This window comes from Dicentrarchus labrax, unplaced genomic scaffold (assembly GCF_905237075.1).
Source record: "Dicentrarchus labrax unplaced genomic scaffold, dlabrax2021, whole genome shotgun sequence".
Lineage (NCBI taxonomy): Eukaryota > Metazoa > Chordata > Actinopteri > Moronidae > Dicentrarchus > Dicentrarchus labrax.
In genome coordinates, this window is record NW_026136715.1 from 12,331,874 (window position 1) to 12,358,458 (window position 26,585).

At 41.2% G+C, this 26,585-nt stretch overlaps 2 protein-coding genes and 1 long non-coding RNA gene across 6 annotated transcripts; 2 read left to right on the plus strand and 1 right to left on the minus strand.

Annotated features, from left to right (window-relative positions):
- Window positions 1–729: 729 nt before the first annotated feature.
- prpf6 (PRP6 pre-mRNA processing factor 6 homolog (S. cerevisiae)) lies at window positions 730–18,105 on the plus strand. Of its 2 annotated transcripts, none has more exons than XM_051424729.1 (25): window positions 730–960; window positions 2,085–2,247; window positions 2,347–2,465; window positions 2,820–2,898; window positions 3,325–3,501; window positions 4,133–4,261; window positions 4,376–4,470; window positions 4,565–4,721; window positions 5,925–6,087; window positions 7,027–7,145; window positions 7,296–7,514; window positions 8,449–8,571; window positions 8,685–8,806; window positions 8,953–9,091; window positions 9,235–9,354; window positions 10,579–10,755; window positions 10,906–11,039; window positions 12,254–12,345; window positions 12,660–12,774; window positions 12,948–13,074; window positions 13,824–16,123; window positions 16,449–16,583; window positions 16,867–16,923; window positions 17,156–17,296; window positions 17,503–18,105. In XM_051424729.1, the coding sequence occupies exons 1-21, from the start codon at window positions 773–775 to the stop codon at window positions 13,974–13,976; spliced, it is 2,910 nt and encodes a 969-aa protein (XP_051280689.1). In that variant the 5' UTR covers window positions 730–772; the 3' UTR covers window positions 13,977–16,123; window positions 16,449–16,583; window positions 16,867–16,923; window positions 17,156–17,296; window positions 17,503–18,105. The 2 variants fall into 2 exon arrangements, with proteins under 2 accessions (XP_051280689.1, XP_051280690.1); XM_051424730.1 differs by having other exon boundaries at window positions 16,475–16,583.
- LOC127377115 (uncharacterized) lies at window positions 9,742–11,951 on the minus strand. 3 transcript variants are annotated; one of them, XR_007887623.1, is made up of 3 exons: window positions 11,862–11,951; window positions 11,646–11,745; window positions 9,742–11,034 (listed from the first exon to the last, which is right to left on the minus strand). It is a non-coding gene; the product is annotated as an uncharacterized LOC127377115 (long non-coding RNA). The 3 variants fall into 3 exon arrangements; XR_007887624.1 differs by having other exon boundaries at window positions 11,858–11,938; XR_007887622.1 differs by lacking the exon at window positions 11,862–11,951 and having other exon boundaries at window positions 11,646–11,829.
- A 414-nt stretch (window positions 18,106–18,519) lies between the features above and the next one.
- On the plus strand, window positions 18,520–21,792 carry aar2 (AAR2 splicing factor). The gene is made up of 4 exons (XM_051424753.1): window positions 18,520–18,646; window positions 18,746–19,685; window positions 19,793–20,022; window positions 20,845–21,792. Exons 2-4 carry the CDS (start codon window positions 18,917–18,919, stop codon window positions 21,010–21,012), a joined length of 1,167 nt encoding a protein of 388 aa, XP_051280713.1. The 5' UTR covers window positions 18,520–18,646; window positions 18,746–18,916; the 3' UTR covers window positions 21,013–21,792.
- Window positions 21,793–26,585: the final 4,793 nt, after the last annotated feature.

The window sequence follows — 26,585 nt, forward strand, 5'->3', positions numbered from 1 at the left end:
GGATATGGGCAATATGCAACCTTCAGGGCCTGATTGTTTATATATAGAAATATCTGCTGTATATGGAATCACTGGGGGCGCAGGTCCATTTATGTCAAGGAACGAAATGAAATTTACTCATAAAGTGCACAAAGACCACATTCTGTTGATGACTAAATTGAATTTAATTACCAGGCCTATTATATAAGCCTTTGAAGTTTGCATTAATTTCCCTGAAGAAAATTAATTATGAGAATATTAAAGTAGAGTAAGTAGAATAATATACAAAGACACCAAAGTTGAACTTTCTGTATGTATCTTGTATGACAAGTTAGTTCAGGTAATACACTTCAGAAGCATTAAGAATGACATGAACCAGCTTCAAAAACACTATTATGAATACTAATCGATAAAGCCTGTAGGTCTACTTTAAACGTGATCGATTGCAATATTTCAATAGGCCTTATTATTTTTCAGGATGTGGCGCCCTCCTGTGGCTCCTGTGGCTAACTAATATTAGTATGAAACACGGTAAATATCCTAAGGAAATAATTTCTATAACATAGTCACACGGCGAGATGGAAAATGAGCGCGTTACATAATTAACATGAACAATTTAGGAGAAAACAAATATCACAAGAAAAGTTGAAAATAAGCATAAACCCGCCTGCCCTGTGGGGGGCGCTGTTTACAACCACCAACGGAAATATCGAGAAGGACAGGGTCGCCGTTTGCTGCTAACGGAAGTGCGACTGTTGTGTATCCGGCAGTGAGCCTCCTCGTCGTTGCAACGATGGCCAGCGCCGCAGGAAAACAAGCGCCCAAAATTGTCTCCAAATCGTCTGCGGGAGGCGCCGGGGCGGCGGGGGCTGGCGGTGCGCCGCCGATAATGCCCCTCGCCTCTCCGCTCATGGGGAAGAAAAAGAAACCGTTTCTGGGGATGCCCGCTCCGCTGGGCTACGTCCCCGGTCTGGGCAGAGGGTAAGCTAACCTGCCATGCTAGCGTGCTAACTAGCCAGCAAGCAAGGTTTTTATGTCTGCGAGGTTTTTTAGCAAGCTGTCCTGCGTTGTAATACGTTTATGCTGGCGACTGAGCTGAGCTGAGCTGAGCTGAGCTGAGGTGTAAGGACTATTTTATTTGTGCATTAATTGTAAGTACACCTCATGAGCTAGTTCAGTCAGTAAATGTATTATATTTGTATTGGATGCATTGTTTCTTATATATATATTTTAAATTATTTTCAAAACAAACTCATTAACTTCTTATTTCCGACCCCTCATACTGATTTATTATGGGGGAGTTGAAGACTCCTGACGATGCTGGTCACATGACTACTGGTATCTTGCTGGCAGACTGGTTTAAGTGTACGACGTCGGAAGCCAACTTCAGCGTCGTACACTTCAACCAGTGTTCAACAACTTCTCCATGTAGAAAGATTTGAGAGGTCTAGGTACAGTGGTTTTGGATCTGGACCTTGTCCAAAGTGGTCTATATGCTGAAAAAAGTGTGAAATGTGTCTTTATTGCATTTTCACAAATCAGAGACTGTGTTTTTATGAATCTTCAGGGTCTGTACATCAATCCAGTCCAGATTTGAGAGGTCTAGGTACAGTGGTTTTTGATCTGGACCTGGTCTAATGAGGTCTTGGTGTAAAACAAAAATGGTGAAATCTCCCCTTTAGCATTTTCACAAATAAAATAAAAGTTTCACAGATACAATCGTAGGTGTCAGTCAAAGCTGATGTCTTACCTAAAATGTCTAAAACGTTTTCACATCAAGAAGTGTCACAAAAAACAGACAATCAGTGGACAAACAGTTGCGCTGCACAATAAGTTAATTTCCCCTTAACCTTCCCCTTAAGTGTCGAATCGGAGGCTGGCGAATCGGAAGCCAACTTCAGCGTCGTTTTAAGTGTCTTGATAAGGCAGCTTGATTTAATGTTAATTAGTCAACTAGCTGCTAAAAGTAATCAAAGCCCACATAAGCTTGTAAAGTCACCATCATCAGCTGCTCATGGATTATTTTGAACAGCTCTCTCTGCATGCTCATCACAAGACTGTCTGTGTTTATTTGTGTGATATTTATATTAATTGCTCCTCATCAGAGCAACTGGTTTCACCACCCGATCGGATATCGGTCCAGCTCGTGATGCCAACGATCCAGTGGATGACCGACATGCACCCCCAGGGAAGAGGACGGTTGGGGACCAAATGAAAAAGAACCAGGATGATGATGATGAGGATCTGAACGACACAAACTATGATGAGGTGCCTATGACTGGACTGTTTCCATTCAAGATTTAAAGTTGAAATGAAAATTGATTCTTGACGATTCTGATCACATTTTGGTGCCTTTTTTTCTTGTAGTTTAATGGATACGCAGGGAGCTTGTTCTCCAGCGGGCCCTATGAGAAGGATGATGAAGAAGCAGATGCTATATATGCAGCACTGGACAAGAGGATGGATGAAAGACGCAAAGAAAGAAGGTACATCAAATCTCAGAGTAGATCTTCCTTTTACTCTTCCATATAATTTTCATGAATGAACTTCCTAACACATGGGGCATGCAGTGTAGCCTTATGTGGCATTAGTTATGCAGATTTTTTTATTTTCATGAACATGCGCTCCATTACTCACAGGTGGCATTCATCATTATTACATTGGTGATTTACACATAAATCTAAAGTTAGGAGTGTTTGCTGAATCTGACATGGAAGAGAAAGTTCAGATATGAATACAAAAATGTTGTTGCATGAGGCCCATTGTTTTCATGTCGTACATTCTGTGCACTCGATACAGCACACAAGTGCAATTTTGAATGCTGTCTTGTGTATTTTCAGGGAACTGAGAGAAAAGGAAGAAATTGAGAAATACCGTATGGAGCGACCCAAAATCCAGCAGCAGTTCTCAGATCTAAAGGTACAAAATTGCACATGATACACCCAACTACTGCCTTTTTTCCACCTGTGATTGCATTCAAATTTCCTTTGCTGTCCTCTTGTTACATCTGTCTTTGAACATTTTATAGATGATATTTTATCACTGTTTGGTGAGAAACCATATCTTCCCAACCTATGAAAATCACTCTAATTGTATTGTACATTGACAAGACAGCAACGTTACGCTGCTGTAAGTCTGTTATTAGGAAACCACATCTCTTTGCGTAATCAATTAAAGGAGGGGAAAGCCACACACTGATAACATTGTCCTTTTTAAAATTTTACAGATTAACCTTTCAGCACACCCTGCCTTCTTAAGCACTTAAAATGATTCTCTGCTGACATACCAGCTTAGGCCACATATTTCTTTCATCCTTCTTTATTCTCTCTTTTTATTTCTTCACAGAGGAAGTTGGCAGAAGTGTCAGAGGAGGAGTGGCTGAGTATCCCTGAGGTGGGAGATGCCAGGAATAAGCGCCAGAGAAATCCCCGCTATGAGAAACTCACCCCTGTCCCCGACAGCTTCTTCTCAAAACACCTGCAGACCGGAGAGAATCACACCACTGTTGACCCTCTGCAAGGGGTCAGTATACATACAAACACTTACTAACATAGTGTAGACGTTCACATAAAAGCACATTATGTAGTTTCCGCTTGGACCAGCAGGAGTCAGGATATCTTACTGGAAACAAGCAAATCATTTCACCTGTACACTTAATGCAGTTTGCAAGTTCCATGCAGTCATGTAATCTCAGCAGACCCCCTTGTACAGTGTAGAAAATATCACAGCAACGTTTTGATAGATACCAAGATTAAGAATGAAAATAAATGTTTGACATGTTGTAGAGAAAGCACAACTTTTGTAACTGGAAACAGACACATATTTCTGCTGATATTGATCACATCACCTCTTCTGGCACTTAAAATATACAAGTAAGGCAACTTGAATGGTCTGATTCATTGTACATGGCAGTTGTATGCATTACACAGTACCTGCATGGAAAAGAAAATGGAAACATTCACTACCCAGTATTGTTCAGTCTTGCAGCACATGAGTCTTGTTCACACTTTTTCACAGGTATCGTTTACTAAGGCGAGAAAAGTGTCATATGATCTAGGTCTATGTTTCATAAGCCTCTTAACCATGCCGTAACAAAATTCTCACAGAGAGTGTAATGCTCCTCTCCATTATCATTGTTTCTTCCCTCCACTAGCTGGGAGGTCTGAACACACCTTACCCAGGAAGCATGACCCCCGGCTTGATGACCCCAGGGACAGGAGAACTGGACATGAGGAAAATCGGTCAGGCCAGGAACACACTCATGGATATGAGGCTCAGCCAGGTAACCGATGATCATCCTCTGCCCCGTTATATCATTCATACTTCACTGTCATTATCCTGATACACAGGTTTTATTATTTTATTTCACCTGTGTCTGCCTTTTATCTATCTTCAGGTGTCTGACTCAGTGAGCGGACAGACGGTTGTGGATCCGAAGGGTTACCTGACAGATCTCAACTCCATGATCCCCACACATGGAGGCGACATAAGGTAGAGACACAGGACGTTCTTGGTGTGTTTTTGTGTTGAATTAGTTGTTGTTGTGTGTGCGTGTCTGATTATAAATTTGGCTCTGCATGTCCAGTGACATCAAGAAGGCTCGTCTGCTTCTGAAATCAGTGCGGGAGACTAATCCTCATCACCCGCCTGCCTGGATTGCTTCTGCCAGGCTGGAGGAGGTGACCGGCAAACTGCAGGTGGCCAGGAACCTGATCATGAAAGGCACAGAGATGTGTGTTAAGGTAAACGATGATGGACACAAATACAGTATGTGTTATTAGCTCATCCAGACCATAAGCTTGAGAAAGGTTTCTTGATTTGATTTGTTTGTTATTGGTTGATGGGATACACTTGTGCTATGAGGAAGAAGCAAATTAAACTTAGAACATGAATGATAAATAATACTCCTTTCAATCTTGTTTGATAGATATTAAATGGTAAAATTACAAAATACTGTCAACCTAAAGCTTCAAAGTCATCTGATCGCTGCACTGTTGACACTACAACTTTCTGTCTTGTAATCGTGATTCTTTAGGAGTAATCCCAGAGTCTGTCTGGCAGTAGTCATCCTCTTTCTCTACCCCTTTCATGTCTATCTTCAGTGGTCCAATCCAATAAAGGCAACCCCTCCCCCCAAAAATAAAACTGTCAGCAAATCATTACACACATTAAACCATTAAAGTCGGTTTCTGTGGTGTTGGCAAAATGTTAAAAATTATACATATTAGCAGTTTTAATTAAACTAAAAGCTCACTGGGCCAAACTTAATTTAAGAAATATAACATTTTAAAAATTCCTTACGTGTCCGTCACAAGACGAAACTCTAGAAACACAAGCTAAAGAGCGTTGATTTAATTGTTAATATAATCCATAAAAAGAAACTGTACAAACTTTACATTTTGTTGCCTCAGCTCACTCTCTCGCTCCCTCTGTTATAGCTGCACACTTTCAGTTAAAAAAATTAAGATTTCTCACTAAAGTAAGCGCTGGTTCGTTGATCACATACACATTGAACTGAACTCGGACGCATAACAGTGTTAATTCACCAGCTATTGTGTGTGATGTCTTATTCGGCCGTTACGAAAGTAACTACTCGGTTCGCTGCTGTCTGGTGCTGGAGAGAGACATAAACCTTTGTCTGCTTTCATTGGCTGTAGCTCATTGCATAGCTCCTTTACATGACCAAATATTTAGCCTGCTAGATATTTTTCAGATGTCTGCGAGGCATCAGTGAGCCCTCTGGTCACGTCTTTAAACAGTTCACACATAGCAATCGTTCTCCCAGGATAAAGTGCCAGTTTGCCTCTGTTGACTATTGTTAGCTATCTCCAAAAACTGTCAATGAATGGAAAATTTTGCTAAAATCATGCAGTGTAAACTAAATTGCAATGAGGAAAATGGTCCTTGTCCTCCTGTTGATTTAAGTATTTCTCTCTTCCTACCAGAGTGAGGATGTTTGGCTAGAGGCAGCCAGGCTCCAGCCCGGTGACACAGCCAAAGCCGTGGTAGCCCAGGCTGTCCGCCACCTGCCACAGTCTGTCCGCATCTATATCAGAGCTGCAGAGCTGGAGACAGACGTCAGGGCCAAGAAACGAGTTCTCAGGAAGGGTAAGGCTCCCAGATAGTATCAACTTTGTCTTGAAGTAGCTTTTAACTTGCTTGCCTGTATGTGTATATATTTCATCAGATTGTGAGAAAATTTAAATTTGATATTTTCACTAGAGAGTTGTTATGAGGAGAGTTTTGTGTGCGTCATGATTTTCCTGCCAAAAGGAAGACACTAATTTCTGCTGGGCAAAAGTTCAGTACTAGTCTCCATCTGTCCATTGTCTCGTAAAAGAGCCACAACCACACAGACCTACTCAGTCACTCCCTGAACACATAACATTGCATAAAAGATTTTATAAGCATTACATTTGGCAGCTGTGCTTCTGGCTTTTTGTCAAGGCCAGGCACCCTATTTGAACCATCATGTCAATGCCCTAACACACACACTCACACTCACACTCTAACACACACACACACACTAACACACCGATATTTCCCAGCAGCATACCCCACTGACAGAGATGGATGGGAAGCTTCCTCTGTGTAAAAGCTTTCTTTGCCTCTACATGTTCAGTTGCCTCTGCTCTACTTATCTCCATCACATACGCAGCCCTCTTCCCACTCAGACGCTATTGAACTTTACTACTATTGCAGTATTAGTCGTTTGGTGTTTATTTTTATTGGAAGTGTTTACTAAAATCTGTAGTGTCTCCATTTCCTTTTTTGCCTCTGTATGTGATGTGTTGTCAGTAAATACGGTTTGGTTTGTGTATTTTCAGTATTAAAAAATAGTTTCAATTATTTGTTCATTATTGTGCCAGAATCACCAATTGGTTAAAACGGATGTGCAGCCTGTAACAGCAAGGTCCAGGGATTTTAATGTATTTAACAGTAAATTGCCTTAAGAAAAACACTTACCTGCTGTTACATGTTATAAGTCACTTGGAATAAATGTGTCAATAAAATGACTCAACCGTTTTAAAATTTTTACCCATGTAGCCCTGGAGAATGTATCCAAGTCAGTTCGACTGTGGAAGACAGCTGTTGAGCTGGAGGAGCCAGAGGACGCCAGGATCATGCTTAGCAGAGCTGTGGAGTGTTGCCCTACTAGTGTGGAGGTACGCCTTGGCATGCTGTCATTTCATCCCCCAGCAAACAATGATACCATGCATATATGGCTAACAGGATGCAACACACTGCACTGCAATTCAGTATATGAACCTTTGCACTTACCTCTAAATCTAACTATTTCTGTCTGTCCTCTCTAGCTGTGGCTGGCATTGGCCCGGTTAGAGACATACGAGAATGCCCGTCGCGTCCTGAACAAAGCTCGAGAGAACATTCCGACAGATCGCCACATCTGGATCACTGCTGCCAAGTTGGAGGAGGCCAATGGCAACACTCAGATGGTCGATAAGATCATTGACAGAGCCATCACTTCACTACGCGCCAATGGCGTGGAGATCAACAGAGAGCAGTGGATACAGGTGTGTTCCTTCATTTATTTGTGGTTTCTTTGACATCATGAGAGAGAGAGAGATTGAGATTTCCCTGCAGCAGTGAATGACTGAGGGAAACTTGCTCCACAGAATAAATGAGTTCCCTGATGTCGTAAGAAATGAGTATGCTTTCATGATAGGAAATCTCCAAGGTAAAAGAGTACATTATTTTAAACAGCAAGGCCCTTATATTTAATGATTGTTTTGATTAGATTTCATTAAATTGAGAGGTGTTTCTAATCTCTCATTGAGATCATAAACTATATCGGAATGAACCTGCAAATCATAAGGTTAGAAAAAATAAATTATCGTGCCTCTAAACATTGGTGCTGAAGGAGTACAGACTGCATTGTGAGTGTGTCAGCTTTGATAGCATGCCAGCATACTTTGGCAAAGCTGCCCTCTGCTATTTCATCTGGGCGCAACAGAATACAAGTCAGCACTGTGACTGACATTTTGTTAAGCGCAGTTCACAGTTGTTTTGCAATCATAAGCCTTTGCTGCAATCCTTTTTCTTTATTTTCCTGACTTTTTCTACCCCTGGCAGAGTATGTGGTTGTTGTGGTAGGTTTATCAAGGCCATTTGCCAGTACACTCATCATAACACCAGCAACAGATGTGTGCAGTGGGACCCTGAGCTAGTCCTTTGTTTTGCCTACAACAATTATGTGTGCAGAGATTACCTCCCATAAAAGATTCATTATCTATAAACTGGATATCTATCTATTATCTTTGTTCATTTGGGGGTTTTTCTGACATTTTAGTCAGACGTTTGAGGTATGTATTTATTTCCATGTAAATAGTGCCATCATTTCTTGGAATTTACTGACTACTATACTATTGGGGTCAGTAGTTCATATCATAACTCTCGCATTCTCCTCCAGTGTACACCCACATGTAAATGTTTGTTCTTGTCCTGCAGGATGCAGAGGAGTGTGACAAAGCCGGCAGTGTGGCTACCTGCCAGGCCGTGATAAGGGCCGTCATAGGGATTGGCATCGAGGAAGAGGACCGAAAGCATACCTGGATGGAAGATGCAGATAGTGTGAGTATCAATATATCTTTTTTTTTTTTTTATTTTTTTTAACACACCTAGAAGGCTCATTTACATACTAATTTGACCTAATTTAATTGAGGTGCTTGTCTGTTATGTTTCAGTGTGTGGCCCATGGAGCATTGGAGTGTGCCAGGGCCATCTATGCCCATGCTCTGCAGGTGTTCCCCAGTAAAAAAAGTGTCTGGCTTAGAGCTGCCTACTTTGAGAAAAACCACGGCACCAGGTGATCACATTTGGTTTCTAAGCGTAGAAAACAGTAGTAGTCTAAAGCTGACTACTGATTAGTTCACATCTTCATTTGTTAATGTTTTATTACTTATTTTTTCTTCTCACCTCCATTACTCTTCAACATCTCATTGCATCTCTCAGGGAGTCTTTGGAGGCCCTGCTCCAAAGGGCTGTGGCTCACTGTCCCAAGGCAGAGGTCCTGTGGCTGATGGGAGCCAAGTCCAAGTGGCTGGCTGAGGATGTGCCTGCAGCTAGAAGTATCCTTGCTCTGGCCTTCCAGGTGACAATGACATTATGTAAACATTGACCTGTTCATGTAGTATCCATGCGATACTGTGTCTAAGTTTGTTTCCCCCTTTCCTTTTTCTCCCCCTCTTTCCCTCACACACTCTCCGTTCCTTTTCATTTTACTTTCCTCTCTAGGCTAACCCAAACAGTGAAGAGATCTGGCTGGCTGCTGTTAAGCTGGAGTCTGAGAATAACGAGTATGAAAGAGCCCGTCGACTGCTGGCCAAAGCCCGCAGCAGTGCCCCAACAGCCAGGGTGAGTGTGTGTTTGTGAGAAAACGGCAAAAACATTTCCCTATTTCAAAATCATGAAGATCCAGTATAGGGATGGGAATCGAGAACCAATTCCAAATCCATCCATCATCCAAATTGAATGCCTCCGAGCTTATCAATTATTTTATCAGGGATGTTTTTCTGACAGTTGTGCAAAACAATTACGTTAAACTACAGGCTTAGTACATTTTTTCTTTGACTAAGGAAACCTAAAGGGCAACTTTTTCTACTCTAACATTGGTTCAACACTGTTCAGGCTCAGAGATGATAAAACCTGTGTAAGCATACTTTTTTTCACACAGAAAACTCATTAGGAATCGATAAGAAAGTCGATAAAGAATCAGGCCAATAAGCAAAATTGACAATGGCATTGGTATAAAATATATAATTTATTCACATCCCTAGTGCAATTCAGAATAGGAGTAGAAATCTACACAAATCCATTGGATAAAAGTTGGGAAATGGTTCCCCCATTTAGTTTTTAATATAGTGTTTTTTGTTAATCAAAACCTCCTTCATCATCTGATATCTGTTGGATTGTAACACAGACAGAAAGAAATGTTAATGAAAAAGATTGATGGAATAAATGCACATTTCCCTAACTTTTAAAGGGGAAGTTAGTTTGTGTATTTGAGCTGTCCTGTCCTTTTACTCTCTAACTGCCCTTCTGTGACCCTGTGTACCAGTACACTCAGTTTGTTTTTCATTGTGTAATTTGGTATGAATAGAGTTCATTCCTTGTTTTAGGGGGTGGCTTGATTAATATTATATTCGGCTTGAAAGCCAGTGTCAAATAGTAAGTCAATAGTGCATTGTATTTGTATTTGACTTCTACAAACGTGCTGTCTTCAGGTTCAGGCTTGCCAGGTTTCTACACATCAAAACAGTAGTCATGGTGACATATGCTGTCAGCGGTGCTCTTAAACTATCATTTTCTCTATCAGGTGACCTGACTATACTCCCTCAGTTATCTGTATTGTATTTGCTGACAGATATGACTGAGATAACCTGCTTTAATGTTGGCGGCACTGATTGTCTTGTCAGATAAGACAACTGTGCATTTCAAATTGTTTTTCAGCCATTTTAGTATATGCCAAGTATATGACAAGCCCAAGGGAATTTCATAGGAGAGTTCATGGGTCCTGTTTATACATAATCTTTGACTGAAAGCGTGTGTGTGCGTGCGTGTGTGTTTTAATCTCTACAGGTATTTATGAAGTCAGTGAAATTGGAGTGGGTGTTGGGGAACATAGAAGCTGCCCAGGAGCTGTGCACAGAGGCCCTGAAACACTACGAAGACTTCCCAAAACTTTGGATGATGAGAGGCCAGATCGAAGAGCAGTGTGAAAACATGGATAAGGCCAGAGAGGCTTACAACCAAGGGGTGAGGCGGGGGGGAGAGTGTTTTGGGGCAAGGATTTGTTAAGGTGTTCTAATAACCAAAAAGGCAATAGAACCAAGGGACTTGGACTTTGACGTGTTTTGTGGGTTCTTAACTCTAAAAAAGTAATCAATTACTTTTTTGTTGCTGCAGTTGAAAAAGTGTCCCCACTCGGTGGCCCTGTGGTTGCTGCTGTCTCGTCTTGAAGAGAGAGTGGGACAGCTGACCAGAGCCAGAGCGATCCTGGAGAAGGCGCGACTCAAAAATCCCCAAAGCCCCGAGCTGTGGTGAGGAAATACACAAATAAATAAACAGAGAAAACTTGGTAAGCCACTTGAATGCAAACGAAGGAAGCTGCCTTAGGAAGTGCTTTGAATTAAAAATGTGTCACCTGTGTGGAGACAAACAAATGAACATAAATCTTTGTGCTCTATGCCTGTAAAACAAGTTTTCTTTGTGCACTGAGCATTTAAAAATATTTGCTGTGGCATTCAAGTGACTTCCCTCTTCAGTAACACTTTCAGCACAGGTCTGTAGTATGTATGTTAGAGAACGGGTACAATAGAAAATTACAATTATGATGAATTTGCTTTCCAAAACTAGACACCATGTGCTAAATGTACTTTTACAACATTTAGTTTTCCTTCAAATACTGCACCGAAACTGGGATCGATGTAAAATTAAAAATTAGCCCAACTACTCATCCTGACCTCAGTCCGCATCTGTTGTAATGAATACAACACATTATGAAGTGTAATATTGTCTAACGACACAATGGGAGCTGAGCATGACATACTATTTCATTTATCCGTCTGAGAGACCAACAGCGTCCCCTTGCTTAAAACCCCTTCCATCTACGTACAGTCGCACAAGCAGAGAAACACACGGCTCACCTACTTTTGTTGCAAAACGGAATCGTGGGTAAAAAAAAATCCAAAACGCAAGTTGTCAACAGTGCAGACATGTACAGCTGGTGTCTGTCCCTGTATGATACTGCGAAAGAGAAACAAAGAGTTGAGGCGGGGCAAGCTGGTGTGTGTGTGTGCAGCAGTGTGCAGCAAGTGTCTGTGCGAATATCCGAATCCCAAAATTGAAAACGTAATACCTACTCAACGAACGAATATCTGTGTAGTCTTATATTGGGTCCAGCCCTAAATCGCAGTAATCCTGTTCCCGGATGAATGTGATCTTAATGTCGCTTATTTCCCTATTGTTGACATTGTTGTCATGGCAGTCTTAACTGCTGGAGAGAGAATGTGAGTTGTTGCTGCCAAGTTCACACATTAACGTACCAGAGAATTTGATTTCAGCTCCTTGATCGCAGATACAGAATGTTTTTTTCTGTAGTACACAATTTGTACAACTAAATGAATGTGACTGAATCCTATTTTGTTATCAGCAATCACTGTATAAAACTGTGACTCGAATATCTGATGCGGACCTTTGAATAATATGTTTGGGAACCCCTGCTCTAAAACGATGCGTTTGTCATCATAACCAGGTTGGAATCGGTCAGGCTGGAGTTCCGAGCTGGACTGAAGAACATCTCCAACACGCTGATGGCCAAAGCCCTGCAGGAGTGCCCCAATTCAGGTGAAAATATATTCCTGCTTCTACACCTTTTTTTTCCCCAGAAAACAAAGACAAAACCCTGTTTTACTTTAATGACTGTATGTTTTGAAACTTTGTTTACCTGCTTACAATCTACCTGATTGGAAAAGACAACAAACACAGCACCTCTTTTCTGTTCAAGTATATTTAAATGAAGTTTATGTGTTTAGATAGTAATTTTTATAGTGGTATTCCTGTGGTTCGGTATGCAGATTGGACACAAAACATATTATTTTACAATGACTTCCTGTGTAATCTCAAATCCCCCCCCCCCACTCCCATTTCCTTCCTACAAGGTATCCTGTGGGCTGAGGCAGTGTTTTTGGAGGCCAGGCCCCAGAGGAAGACTAAGAGTGTGGATGCTTTGAAGAAGTGTGAACATGATCCCCATGTCTTGCTCGCTGTAGCAAAGTATGACAGCAATCCTTTCATTGTTTTCTATTCTCCTTCCCAGTAATAAGTTCTGCTCTTTTTGCAAATCTTGATTATATGACATTTTCTCTGTGTGGTTGTACAGTGTATTTAGCAAACTGTGTTGCATGGTACCTGAATCTGTATCTATTTCAAATGCAATCTTGTTTTAGGTTGTTCTGGAGTGAGCGTAAGATCACCAAAGCCAGAGAGTGGTTCCTAAGGACTGTAAAGATTGAGCCAGACCTGGGAGATGCTTGGGCATTCTTCTACAAGTTTGAACTGCAGCACGGCACAGAGGTAAAGATCTTATTGTTGTGTGTCCTTATCTGGGTGTAGAACTTGTGCCACTTTGTGTGTGAACCACTTTGTGTGTGAACCACTTTGTGTGCTTTACATTTACAGTGGAATATGTCATGTTCACATGGTTCAGTTTGACATTCTGCAGTTAAATACAAGTTAGAATTAAGAAAAATATTAGCAAAATTGCAATATGGCAAATGCAATATCCAAGTCACAGAAGCTGCATTTTAAGCTGCTTTGTAAAATCTGTGACAAAACACCTTTATAATGAAGTGCTGCAGAGTTGCCCATGGTTATAAATGGTATTCTCCAGATGTAAGAAAACATGTTTGTTTTGTACAGACCTTAACATGAATTTTTTATCATATTGTGCAAGCCTAGTAACAGCTATGACTACAATGGACAACTATGCTCTCATTGTGTTTTTTACCACAAAACAATATTGAATGCTATTAAGACCGAGGAGTAACTCTAGAAATAAGCCTTAAGCAACAAGCTTTCTATTCAGTTTTCTTCAGTTGTTGACATTTTCTTTCAAAGTACCAGGTTTGTAAGAAAGAAGAGCCTGACAGATTTACTAATAACTTGATGCCTCGAGTTACAAGTGTTAGCAGGCATTCAGTATGTGGGAGTGAAGATGTGCTGATGTGTGTCGTCATTCTAACAAGTTTAAGTAAAGTGTGTATGGGGAGGGGTATTTGGTATCTGTTATGGATATCTAACCTCACTATTCTTGCGTCCATCAGGAGCAGCAGGAAGAGGTACGAAAGCGCTGTGAGAATGCGGAGCCCCGCCACGGAGAGCTGTGGTGTGCCGAGTCCAAACACGTCCTGAACTGGCAGAAGAAGACAGGAGAGATCTTAGCGGGGGTAGCCAGCAAGATCAAGAACACATTCTGAGACTGGGGAAATTTGGACTGAAAACACCTGGAGGACTCTGGCAGTCACCCGTCTTGCAGGAAACAGCTATGGACACGCTCAACTATTGTTCTCTACCAGGACTTGCTCCTTCGGCAGATAGCCTTTTTTATGTTTTTCTTGTTTACAGAATTGACAGTTTTGTACTTACCAACAGAAAATGATGATTTGATGTCAAAGTGAGAACAATTCCACAAAATTTAACACAAGTACCAATGTATAATAAAACAAGTCCTAGTAACAGAAGTAGGTTTCTATGGACAGTTAAGTGAACTGCACTTTCAAGTCCTCAGATGGATTAAGATATGGACTTGAACCTGACCACTCTAGGACATTATTTTGTTGTTTTTAAGCCATTCTTGCTTAGCTTCGGTTTTGTTTGAAGTATTTGTCTTGCAAGGAAGTAAACTTGCTCCCACGTCTGGCTGCATACTGCTGTTGGTTGTTCTCTTGGATTCCAGTGTGTTTTGCTTCCTTCCTCCTCTTTGTTTCATTCTCCCTTCTGTCAGACACACACTCAGATGTTGCGTGCGTTTTTTTTAAAACACCTTGTAACACCACCATAGAGCTGCACCTGGTGAATCACCTGGGCAACAGTTGTTTGAATCATTTCTGATTGACTAAAGAGTAACACACCTATTCTAGTAAAATGTTTATGGCCTAATTCATGAATCTGTAAATCAGCTTTAATTCCATCTTCTGACAACTGTTAAGTGACGGCAGACACAGTACTGTACCTTTTGTTATTCGGACCCAGCCATGACCTCTCATGTTAATTACATGTAGTTAGTGGTATCCATTGTTTAGCCATCCTGTTGGTCCATTTTTGTTTAACTGCTGCACAAACCCGTATGCTCGGTTAAATCTAAGCAGCCTGTACCAGTTCTGTGTCTCTTATTAACATATAATGTGATGTGAATTCTAATAATAATTGGTTGCACTAGTAATGATGTCGGTGTGTCGTAGTAAAAGCTGTTAAAAGTTGGAGGCAATTGTTTTAGTTTTATATTTGTACTAAATTAGGATGAATTTGTTTATTTGGGATTGTGTTCACTTTGACATTTGTCTGTTTTTCTGCTGATTAGTGTCGAAATTCTAATTTCAGTCATTGTGGTTGCTGTGAAAATAAAACAGAAATGACAATGTAACAGAAATAATAACAATGACGATAATCAAAACATCTTATTTTTGAGGAAACTTATTTTTCTCGTCCACAGGGATATGCGAGAATCCAGATTTGTCTTTGTCCGTTTGGTAGTGTATATAAACTTCTTGTCAGGGACTGTTTCATGATTTATCATGTTGTAATGAACTGCTTTTTTTTTTACCTAGTTTGCTTGAAATGTGTTCAAATACTTTGCAGGCATCCAATAAACAACACTGTTTGTTGCACAGTTCCCAAACAAGTCGTGTTAGAAAATGGTTGTTTAACGTCAGATCCAGTTCTTATAGTTGGTTTCTTTGTAAGATCTGTTTAACCAAATAGTTCAGTCCAGCAGTTGTACATGTTGCCATGCATGTTTGGTTGCTCTGTATGGGATTTCAAAACTTTTTTTGGTTTTGGCTGCAACCAGTTTGACTCACTGCGTTATGTAAAATGTTTCCAACAAAACAAATTACAAAACTATTAAACACAGTTTCATTATTCCACTGCTTTCTATAGTTTACACTACAGATTAGAGTTCCCATCGCCACTTACACCACCCTCCCTGAACACGTAAAATCATCCACCAAATTACACCCGCTGTTCACACCCGCTCCTGCTCTCTATCACGTCTTTCCAACGAAACCGAAAGGATGAAGGCGAATGATTGATTGCAGACGTTTTCCTAGACTTGATCGGACTGGAGTTTGGTGAAATCCAAAGCTCGGCGTCAGCAATCCATGACGGGGAAGGAAATTGGAGCAGCAGTGACTTTGGTGATGTTGGGAACCACGGAGCACCACATCGGAAGTGTATCCGCCACCGCGTTAACCTATCCACCGGAGGAAGTGTAAAAATACTGGAGAAGAAAAAGCTTTTGGGGACAATGACCGCGGTCAGATGAGGAGTAATTCCTTGGATCTCCCTGTTACTGATAGAGATGGCTTTGCTCGTCTGAGGATCCCGCAGTAGAACATGATAAATGGTACGTGTGGTTTTAACATTTGGTGCGTATTTACGCAACGGATGAGCTGATACAGAAACGTATTGAAAGTTGCGCAGCTGACTATAAAGTCCTATTTATAGTGCACTGATGTACTTTAAACAGGACACTATTTGCATTAGTTAATGATGGCATATAGTGCAAAGGGCTGCAAACTGACTCACGCTTTAACGCACGTCAGACTGAGGCGCACCGTGCGTCCGAGCCAAATGAACATTGATCCACGGTCTTTTTTTTTTTTTTTTTATGTTAATCGAGAGTGCACTCCTTTACATAACATATGTCATAACGCTTCTCTCTTTCATAGTGTCTGACCGGATCTCTGCTCCGTAGTGTCCTGGTGGTTCTCTTGTTGGCCAACTCCTGTGGTAAACGTGGATGTAACTATAAAGAAATCCTGGGCTCCTACAGAGAGGTCATCTTCGTTGAGCTGCAGAATCTGGTATGCAGATATGTATTACAGATATGTTTTGGCGATTCTGTATGTGACTTTGGTAGAGACATATTTAAGTTTACTATTAATAATTGTATTCTTTTATTTGCTCCATTGACCAGAATTGGTCTAAATGTTAGTTTAATCGAGTCAGTTGCAGCTGTAATTAAACATGTGGGAGCAATGCTTGAATATGTGACAGGCTGCAGGTAAGGTCAAACCTGTTTTTCTCTCTTTTTAATGACATTTTTGATTTCCTTTAATAAATCCACATTTGATTGTTCTTTTACAGAATTTGACTGGCCCTCTAAACACCTCCAAAGAGAGAGACCACTGTCCCTCAGGAAAGGTAAATGCCACTACAGTATGTGTGCTTTCAGCACCATGGACAGGGTAAAGATGATAAAATCCTAATTTGTCCTGATACTTTTGTACTTTGGATTTCACAAAACCGGTCACATTGTCTACATGTGTTCCTGTCTTACATTAAAGATTTGGAAGTATAACTTTAATTTGCTGTATAGTGCCATTAACAGATTAGCCAGATGTTTTAAATGCTGGGTGTTACTGTCCTGTGGCAGACACGTCGCATTCTGGGTTCCATCTATGGTATGACACAGGAGATGCGGTGTCAGAGGAGTGGCAAACAACAAGCTGACCTGGAAAAGCCTCTTCAGAGCATGGAGCAACTCATCATTCACAACTGCAGCCCCAATTATCTGGTAAGGGGAGGTACATTCTTCTATTTTATTTCCATTTTCCCACAATAAATAAGGACACAACAACAATAAAAAAAAGCAAAGGCTAAAGGAACACAGTAAAGGATACATAAACATCTTTAATGATGATATGAACAGTATTAAAGCAGATCATTTGATAAAAGCCAACACTTTGCTGCATAACAATACTTCTGGTTGTATGCTTTCAGGGGAAGAAAACCTATTGTTCAGCTGTCAAGAAAATACGAGGAAAGAAGAGAAAGAGGATCAGGTTAATCAAAGTTATCAATGCACTGATAACTTGTTGGCAGAAACTTCAGAGTGCCCATATGCTCTCAAAGTAGGAAATGTTGTGTCTTCTTGGTTCCTGTAAGCCTGTGCTACTTTCTCATGAAGACACCCAGTGAATTTCAAAAGAAAGCTCACTCAAACAGAGGATATTACATGACTAATGACCTACTGTATTTAGATAGCTGTTATTCAAATGATATGTCATGAATGTTTACTGTTGTCAAGTTCTCAGTGTTTTGTGTTTTAAAACAATACCAGACTTTGCATGTCAGAATTGCTCCTTGTTTTATGGAATAGTTTTATAGTAACCACAGATAAGCTAAAAAAATATCCACAATGCATTCAGATACTTTCAGAATATGCACATTGTCTACATTGTCTAAGATCTCTCTTGTTGTAACAACCATTTTTGTCTTTGTAAGCCAAATATATATGTATCACCATACCCATGACATGTTCTTCTCTCTGTTATGTTTTGGAATATATGCAATATAATAAAACAAACTTTTTAAAATGTCTTATTTCTACTCACATGATATCTTGGTTCTGTGATTATGATGATGATTATTACTGGAATTATTATTATTAGTAATATTATTGGTGGTTGTGGTATAGATGTAGTATCACCAACTTAAAAACATATTTATTAACACAATCAATGTTCAACAATCAGACAGCTTCCAAGAAATTATTTTAAAAAAAGATAATAGAGTAAAATAAAAGTGATTATAAATAATAAAGTAGTGATTAAAAATATGACCTTATGTCACACTTTTTAACACTTTTTTGTATTGGTCCTCACACTGATATAATTTGAAGATAATATATCATATCTATAATAATTAAAATTTTAAATATAAGTTATTATAAATACGTTAATCATATATTTTGGAGTGAAATAATAACAAGAAGACAACAAACATCCTCGGTAACGCTATATTACCATAGGGGCGGAACTCTTCTACTGCAGCGCTGTTTCCACCGGGAGCAGAAAGTTTGTTGCACAGCCTCGACCAAACGATTCCCTAACGATACGAAACATCAACAACCAGCAAACACAAGGTACGGTTGTGGTACATTTGCTTCACTGCTACTACGTTTTTAAAGGCTTATTTATTGAAATGTTTATTTCCGTCACATTTTCTCTTTAATGTTTTTCAGAGAGAAATAGAAAAAAAAAACAAAAAACGGCAGCGTCACTGTGTGTTTACTGTCGGGTAAATGTTGCTGGATGTTCTGAGCAGGAAAAACTCAAACTTATAGGAGTTCTAAGCCTAGTTTCGTTGTCGTGTTGCCTGGTGTGTGTGAAGAGCAGTCACTGACGGAGCAGACATGGCGAACAGCGGCGCTGCAGTAGACATGGATCCAGATGTTGCTCGGAGGCTGTTTGAGGAGGGAGCTACCCTGGTGCTGCTGGGTGTCCCTCAGGGTACAGAGCTGGGGATTGACTGCAAGAGTTGGCAGGTCGGTCCCCGCTTCAAGGGTGTGAAGATGATCCCCCCAGGCCTGCACTTCCTCCACTACTGCTCTGTCAACCAGCCAAGCTGTGGAGGAGAAATTGGCCCGAGGACAGGCCTCTTCCTCACTCTCAAACCCAGAGACATCCTGCTGGCCAGGTGGGATCCCAAAGAAGAAGATCTGGACTTCTCTGCCTCCCAGAATGAAGAGGAGGTGAGCCGGATCAGGGCGACGTTGCGAGACCTGGATCCTTTTCTGGGGCCCTATCCGTACGAGGTGATGAGGAAGTGGGTGTCCCTCACTGACCGTCTGAGCGAGGAGGTGGCCAATAGCTTGCAGCCTCTTTCCGGTCGAATATGTGCCTTCAGTGACGTCATCCCAGAGGTTCAGCTCAGGCACACCAAAGACAGGGCAGAGCAGCCGAGGAATGACACCGCCTGCCAGAGCATGAAAGAGGGACTGGACAGGCTGCCCAGGATGAAACCGAGGGAGGGGACGGAGTTGCGCTTCTCTGCCATCCCCCAGAAGACCTACCCTCCTGGGGCTACACCGGCCGAGATCACCCAGTGCAGCCTGGACCTGAGCTACGCCCTGGAGACTGTGCTGGAGAAGAACCATGAGCTGCAACCTCTTAATCTGCTAGGTACGTGTCAGATACACTCCTGTTAGATCATCAAAATAGCACACAATTACATTTTGTTTATTTAAAAAAAAACAAAAAACGTCCTAAATCTGTTTCTCCCCTCTCAGGTGAGCTGCAGTTTGCCTTCGTGTGTTTCCTGGTTGGAAACGTGTATGAGGGCTTCGAGCACTGGAAGAGCCTCCTAGCGCTGCTGTGTCGATCAGAGGAGGCAATGCGAAAACGCAAGGAGCTCTACCTGGGGCTCATTGCCGTGCTTTACCACCAGCTCGGAGAAATCCCACCTGACTTCTTTGTTGACATCGTGTCTCAGGATAACTTCCTCACCTCCACGCTGCAGGTAGATACACAACTTATGATATGTTTCTGTGTATGCTGGTATGGACATGATCTCAAAGGACATACAGATGAAAGAAACAACTGTAAAAGGTCTGTCAGTAACACATTTTGGTCTAAATAACTATACTATAAGTACTGTAATTTATAAGTTTTTCACATCTCAACATGTAAATAGTATGATCTTGTTTTTTAGACTTATAATTGGTTCAATCACAACTGTGGGTGTACGTCACCTATGAAATTAGTGACATATTAGAAGAGGTAAGTCCCAGGTTTTTCAAAGATCACGGCTCTTATTTATCAAGTGTCTCAAGAATAGACACTTGAATAGTCTTGTCTTGCATTTCTCACACTGACACAAATGTGGTCCTACTTTTTGGTTTCTTTACCTAGGAAAGTAGTCTTATCTCCACCAGGATTTGAGAAACCTGGAGAGCTGCCTTAACTTGTTAGGAATTCAGTTGCTGTGGAAAAGTACTTCCTTTTTTTTTTCAAAAAACTTAATTTATCTAGAGATACTTTGCTTGCTCTCTTTTTCACACCTGGAACACACACACACACACATAAAGATTGAGCATTTCCCATGTGATGTCAGTGTCACGAATAGCTCCCTTAATGTCACTATTATTGGCTTGGTAGATGAGGACATACATTCATGATCCTGATGGTGTTGCCAAGTGGTCTGAGCGGACATACCTGGACCATGACCACAAATCAACAATAACATCGCCTAAATTAGTAGTGTTTTGGGTTTTTTTTTATTATTATTATTTTTTTTATTATTTTACAAATCATTACATTGTTGTGACTTCTTCTCTCACAGGACTTTTTCCAGTTTGCCAATGGGCCTGGTATGGATGGCACACTGCGTAAGAGAGCAGAGAAGTTCAAAGCTCACCTGACCAAGAAGTTTCGCTGGGACTTTGATGCAGACTTGGAAGACTGTGCACCTGTGGTGGTAGAGCTGCCTGAAGGTGTCACAGTGGACTGAGACTACTATGGTCTCCACCCCGCTAACTTCCATAACAGGACTGAAATAATATGACGCTATAGGAGAGCAGTGAAGCCTGGTATTTGATACGGGATTAAGAAGTTCTCAGAAGGCTTCAGGACCCGTAAACAACCGGGCCACTGCAGTGTCTCAGTCCTCTGAATGACCAGATGCTCTTAGTTTCAGTTACACCAGTTCTCATAACACTTATTACATGCAGGCTGAAGAACATCTTCTTATATATGTACGAAATTTGTACCCTGTTATGAAGAAAGCAAACACCTTATGAAGTGTTTACTCATGGCACAGCTGCATTATACTATATGTCAGTGGTGCCCTCTGCTGGTGGTTTTCTGTAAGCTCAGTGTTGCTGTTGGCACTTTCAGAACCACAACTGCAACACATTTATTGCCAAAATCACCCCCGTAATATTTTAAACCTTACTGTAGTTGGTGATTTTATTAATGGCTACGCTAAGAACTGTAACCTTAATATCACCTAAACTTGATGAGAATTCTAGATATACTCTATTTTACTAGAAGTAAACAGATGTATAGTATTGTGCGACGGTAGTGTTTCTATACCTCATATATTGAAAATGAATAACACTGTATGTTGATGAATTCCTTTTGCTGCCACACTGTTTAGAAAAAAAAGTCTTGGTTCATAATTGTAAATTAAAAGACCAGAAATTCAGAAATGTTCTTAAACTAAGTTTTGTTCTTTTCTATGATTTACTGGATCCAACTTTAATAAAAACAACACATTTGGTACAAAATAGCCGGATAGTGCTTGCTGTCAGTGCCATTTATTGAATGTTGGTGCATGTTTTCATATTTGCTGGGAGTCACAGCTTTTTCCTCCACTAGATGGCGATCATGGGCTTTTTGTGATGAATTAAAACTTTGTACATCTCTCTAAGGATCTTCATCGTAAATGTACAAATGAGCATTCACACAGAATGAGAAGCTGTTGTTTTTGGTGCTGTTAAGAACCGGGGTCCGGCTGGAACTGGCAGTTGGGTTTGGTGCACAATGTGAGTGTCGGGGGTGGAAATCATCTCTAAGCTTTCTGTTGAGCTCAATAAAGATGATTTGTGAGGACTAACAGGTGGGGGAGTAAGTGTGGGGCGAACAGACAACAACTGGATAAACTGGATAACGTAATTACATGCTATCTATTAGCTCTCTCTCTCTCTCTCTCTCTCTCTCTCTCTGTGTGTGTGTGTGTGTGTGTGTGTGTGTGTGTGTCCTTGTCCCTTCTTTGACAGTGATGGATGGGACAGGCCTTGTATTAGCCTGTTGGTCCATCAATCCATTTACTCGTTAATTTCTCCTCTGCCCTTCCTGAACCTTTTTTCTCTCCAGCTGGACGTCTGGGCTTTGACATGTCCCAGCTTCATGAGCCCATCTATAACCATAAAGCTGCTGTGAAAAGGACTAAAGCCATCTAATGTAATTATGTGAATCAATAGAGTCTGGGCCTGTTGATGGAGATCCAAATGCCAATACAAAAAAAAAAAATCTGTTCTCTTTCCAGAAGACAGATGGTATTGTGAAATGGACGGTAATGCTAGGCTTCATCATGAAATCCCCCCCTTTTGAAAATTTACGCACATCTTAAAAGAAGATCAGTTCAGTATTTGTGGTCCACTCTGAGACCACTGGGGCCCTGTGCTCGTTGTTACTTTCCTCTTGAATGCAATTAGATGGAGAAAATGGCTTGGAACACATGGTGGAAACATATCAGCACAACATGGAAGGAAATGTACACCAATTATCTGTAGATTCGTTCTCCTCTCTGGGGATGAAATACTGTACATTGTCAACGAAGACAGTCTCAGAAATTAGACTTTTGGGACGTCCTTGGCATTCCAACCCCTCCATTAGTGCTGGAATTACAGCGTACAGCAAGTCAGCGGACGACTCATTAAGTGTCCGGCTTTCCTGTGCCGCACACACCCCTTCACCCTCGGCAAGCGCTCTCCTGCCATGTTTGTGGTATGGCAACCATTTTCCCTTTAATCTCTCTTATTTGTTTCGTTCGGTGCGGCCGCCCTGGGGGAGTGAAGCACGCTGGGAAACGGACTATGCTGATTGTGAAGGACCTCAAAGACACGCAGGCCCTGTCAGTCACGGTGGAGCTCTCTCTCCATTAGATGTGAGCTGGCCATTTCCATGGGGCTCACAAGCTGCTCACCCTGCCAGTGTAAACACAGGCCCCTCTGTTTCTCTCTCAGTCTCTCACCCACTCTCCTCCCCCTCACGGCAGCAAGGAGCATAGATGTTGGTGCGTGTGTGTGTGTGTGTGTGTGCGACTTCTTGACCGAGCATTGACTCTGGTTTTAATATTAATTATTGTTGACTGAACAAATCAGGTGTTTGATCATGCACATATTGAATTACTCAATTATTAAGTGACCCAGTGGTCTCTGATCACACACACATCTGCAATAAATGGGTAAATTAGATCAATTGTGTTGCCTTACTTTAGTGTAAGTTTAGAAATATAGTGAGAGATGTGCATTAGAGATCCAATGCTATTTGACTTCTGTTTTTTCATCGCCCTGTGTCATTGTATTTCCCTGAACAATATATTTTTGTAGAAGTTTTCATTTCAGGTTGTCATTTCTGATGTTCTCTCTCTCCCCACATGGATTACTTGTTGCCATTTCTGTGTTTCTTTCTATGACCACTTTGATGTATGGCAAGATCCATAATTATAATGAATAGCTTGTCTGAAAGTGGGCTTTTTGGTAATTGCCCATATCCTTAGCTTACTTATGGGGATGTTGGTACAAAAGTTGACCTCTCTGACCTCTAACTGTTTTGAAGAGATTACACAGGCAGAAGTATAATGACAAACATTTGTGGTTCAGTTGTGGTGAAAACAAAAATGTCCAGCTAACAGTTAAATGACCTGCTCTCTTAATTAAATAGGAAGACAGGAAATGTGAAATGTGAAAGGTTATCCCAGTTAACTAAAACTAAACTAAAAGCTAAAAACAGGTGTGAAACTGAAACAATATACAGGAAGTATCTTTAGTTTTAGTCCTTACCAATTTGGTCAAATTTGACAGCAAGAAGAGCCACTGGTGCATATGTTTATTTTAAATCTTGCCCCTCATAAATATTATAATTTTAAAAGACTACAACTAACATCAAAAATAATAAAAACTAAACAAAAATTTCAAACAAACAAACCAAAAAAAATAAATACACTGAAATGAGCAAACCCACTCTGGAAATTAACTGAAACTAAACTGAACTGAAAAATAAATAAAACTAAAAACTAATAAAAAATACAAACTATAATAACTCTGGTGTGGATTCTGTCCACAAACACATCAGTTCTCTTTGTGTCTTGGAAGTTTCCCCTCAGTGTCTGCCCTCATAAGTGTGTGTGTGTGTGTGTGTGTGTGTGTGTGTGTGTGTGTGTGTGTGTGTGTGTGTTGATGACCGGGCTGCGAGTCCTCCTGTATTCTCTCTGCTGCAGCACCAGCGGGGCTTCACATGTCTGACTCGCATGACCCAAATGTGAGGCAGGCACGTGTACATTTTCCCAGGACGTGCATATGAGTGTGCGGTTTGGGGCTCGTGCACACTTTGAGCTCTGGTGCCCAGACATATGGACGGGAGGGAGGGAGGGAGGGGAGGAAAGGTGGGGAGGGGTACTAAAAGCGGGGATGGACGAAGTTAAAAATCCCTCCTGGAAATTTCATACACGTCAGGGGAGAGAGAGAGAGAGAGAGAGAGAGAGAGAGAGAGAGAGAGAGAGAGAGAGAGAGAGAGAGTGTGTGTGCTCGAGTGTGTGAACAATATGTTCTGTTATAGTGATCTGCTGAAGTGATTAAAGGCAGGAGCTAAAAGCAAGGCGGTAGACCTTTGAGGTCTGGTCAGCAGGCATGTGTGTCTGTCAGTGTCTGTGCGTCTGATCATGTACGGCATACGGACACGACAGCTGGCCAATAAATGTCTCAGGCTAACTAACTAAAGTCGTAGAGGTGAGACAAGCACATGCTGTGATTAGCACACAGGGACCCAGCAGCACGACAGACTGAGATAACCTCCACAGACATGCCTCACTGTTGTCACCGTGCACATAAATGTGTCTGCGCCTGTGCTGTATATCATCCTTGAGAGCTTAACTAAACATTGCATGAGTCCTTTTGAATCAAGCACGATTTAGAGTAACCACAGTAAAGATCTTTTCCGGTCCCTATTCCCTGTCCACAGTACATCAGATATCTTTCACTCTCCCCCACCTGCCCATCAGATGACTGATCTCTGACTTCCATTTTTAGTGTGTGTGTGTGTGTTGTCTTTGGCTGTGGCACTCAGAGCATGAACTCTGGCAGACCTTGTCACAGCAGAAAGGATTTGAATACCGCTGCACCCTAAAAACACACAATCTCTCGCTATTGCTCACTTTCTCTTTCCTACCCTTATTTTTCTTGAACAGTTGTGTGTGTGCGTGTATGAGGGATTTGAGGTGAAAGCAGACCCCTCCTGGTAGCCCCACACCCAGGGGAGAAACCGCTGAATGGTTACAGGGTGGAGAGGAAGGACAGAAGGGAAACCCTGAGCAGACCGGGCCTTTCAGATGGCGCTCCGAAGAGGATGAAAACATTCATCACTCACTGTTTTCTACCCGGCATAAAAGTCATTCCTGTTTTCTTCCGTGCTTTTTCTGCTTTCTGTCAATTTCCTGTACTTTCTCTTTGCCTTGTTTCTCTTAACCCTCTCCCGCCTGCACTAACACCCTCCATCCTGTGAATAATTCAGAGGTTTCTGATGTATTATTCAGACTTTTCTCACACACATTCACACTGCTTTTGTCTGCTTTGATTTTTTTCCCCTTAAAATGTTGAAACCTCTTCTTTGTCTATGCCCTCTGTGAAGTTCTCTCTCTACCTGCCTTCTCTACCAGTGAGGTATAAGATCCCAGCAGGTATTTCCAACATTGAATGAAAGGTATTGGATATACAGCTCTTTTTAAGTAAAATAGATTTTTATTAACTTGTTTTTTGTTTTTATACCTAAATGAATGCAAGTAATACGTTTAAAGAAATTACTGCTGAATGTAGGACTACTGTGGCTTAGATGGAAGGGCAGATGGATCTTTAATGATAAGGTTGGTGATAAGATTGGCGAACCTTTTTGGCTTTTAATCCCTTAAAACAAAGAGAGATTCAATCAGATTGCACTCATTTGAGACTTTTGTCCGAAGTGACTTACAATAAGTACATTAAAAGTTTCAAAAAGAAACAGTAAAAGTAAAAAACAAATGATACATAGTTTACAGGAACAGTGGATGTAAGAGTCCAGGGGATTATTGATCAGGGATTGTTCCTGACACAGTGTGTCTGGAGTTAAATATTCATCAGAGTGATGGCCTGTGGGTAAAAACTGTTCCTGTGTCTATTTGTTTTGGCTTACAGTGCTCTGTAGCGCCCACCAGAGGGGAGAAGTTGGAACAGCTTCTGTCCAGGGTGTTAGATGGATGTTTCCTGCCTGTTTCCTGACTCTGGACAAGTATAGGTCCTGAATGGAAGGCAGGTTGGCACCAATGAT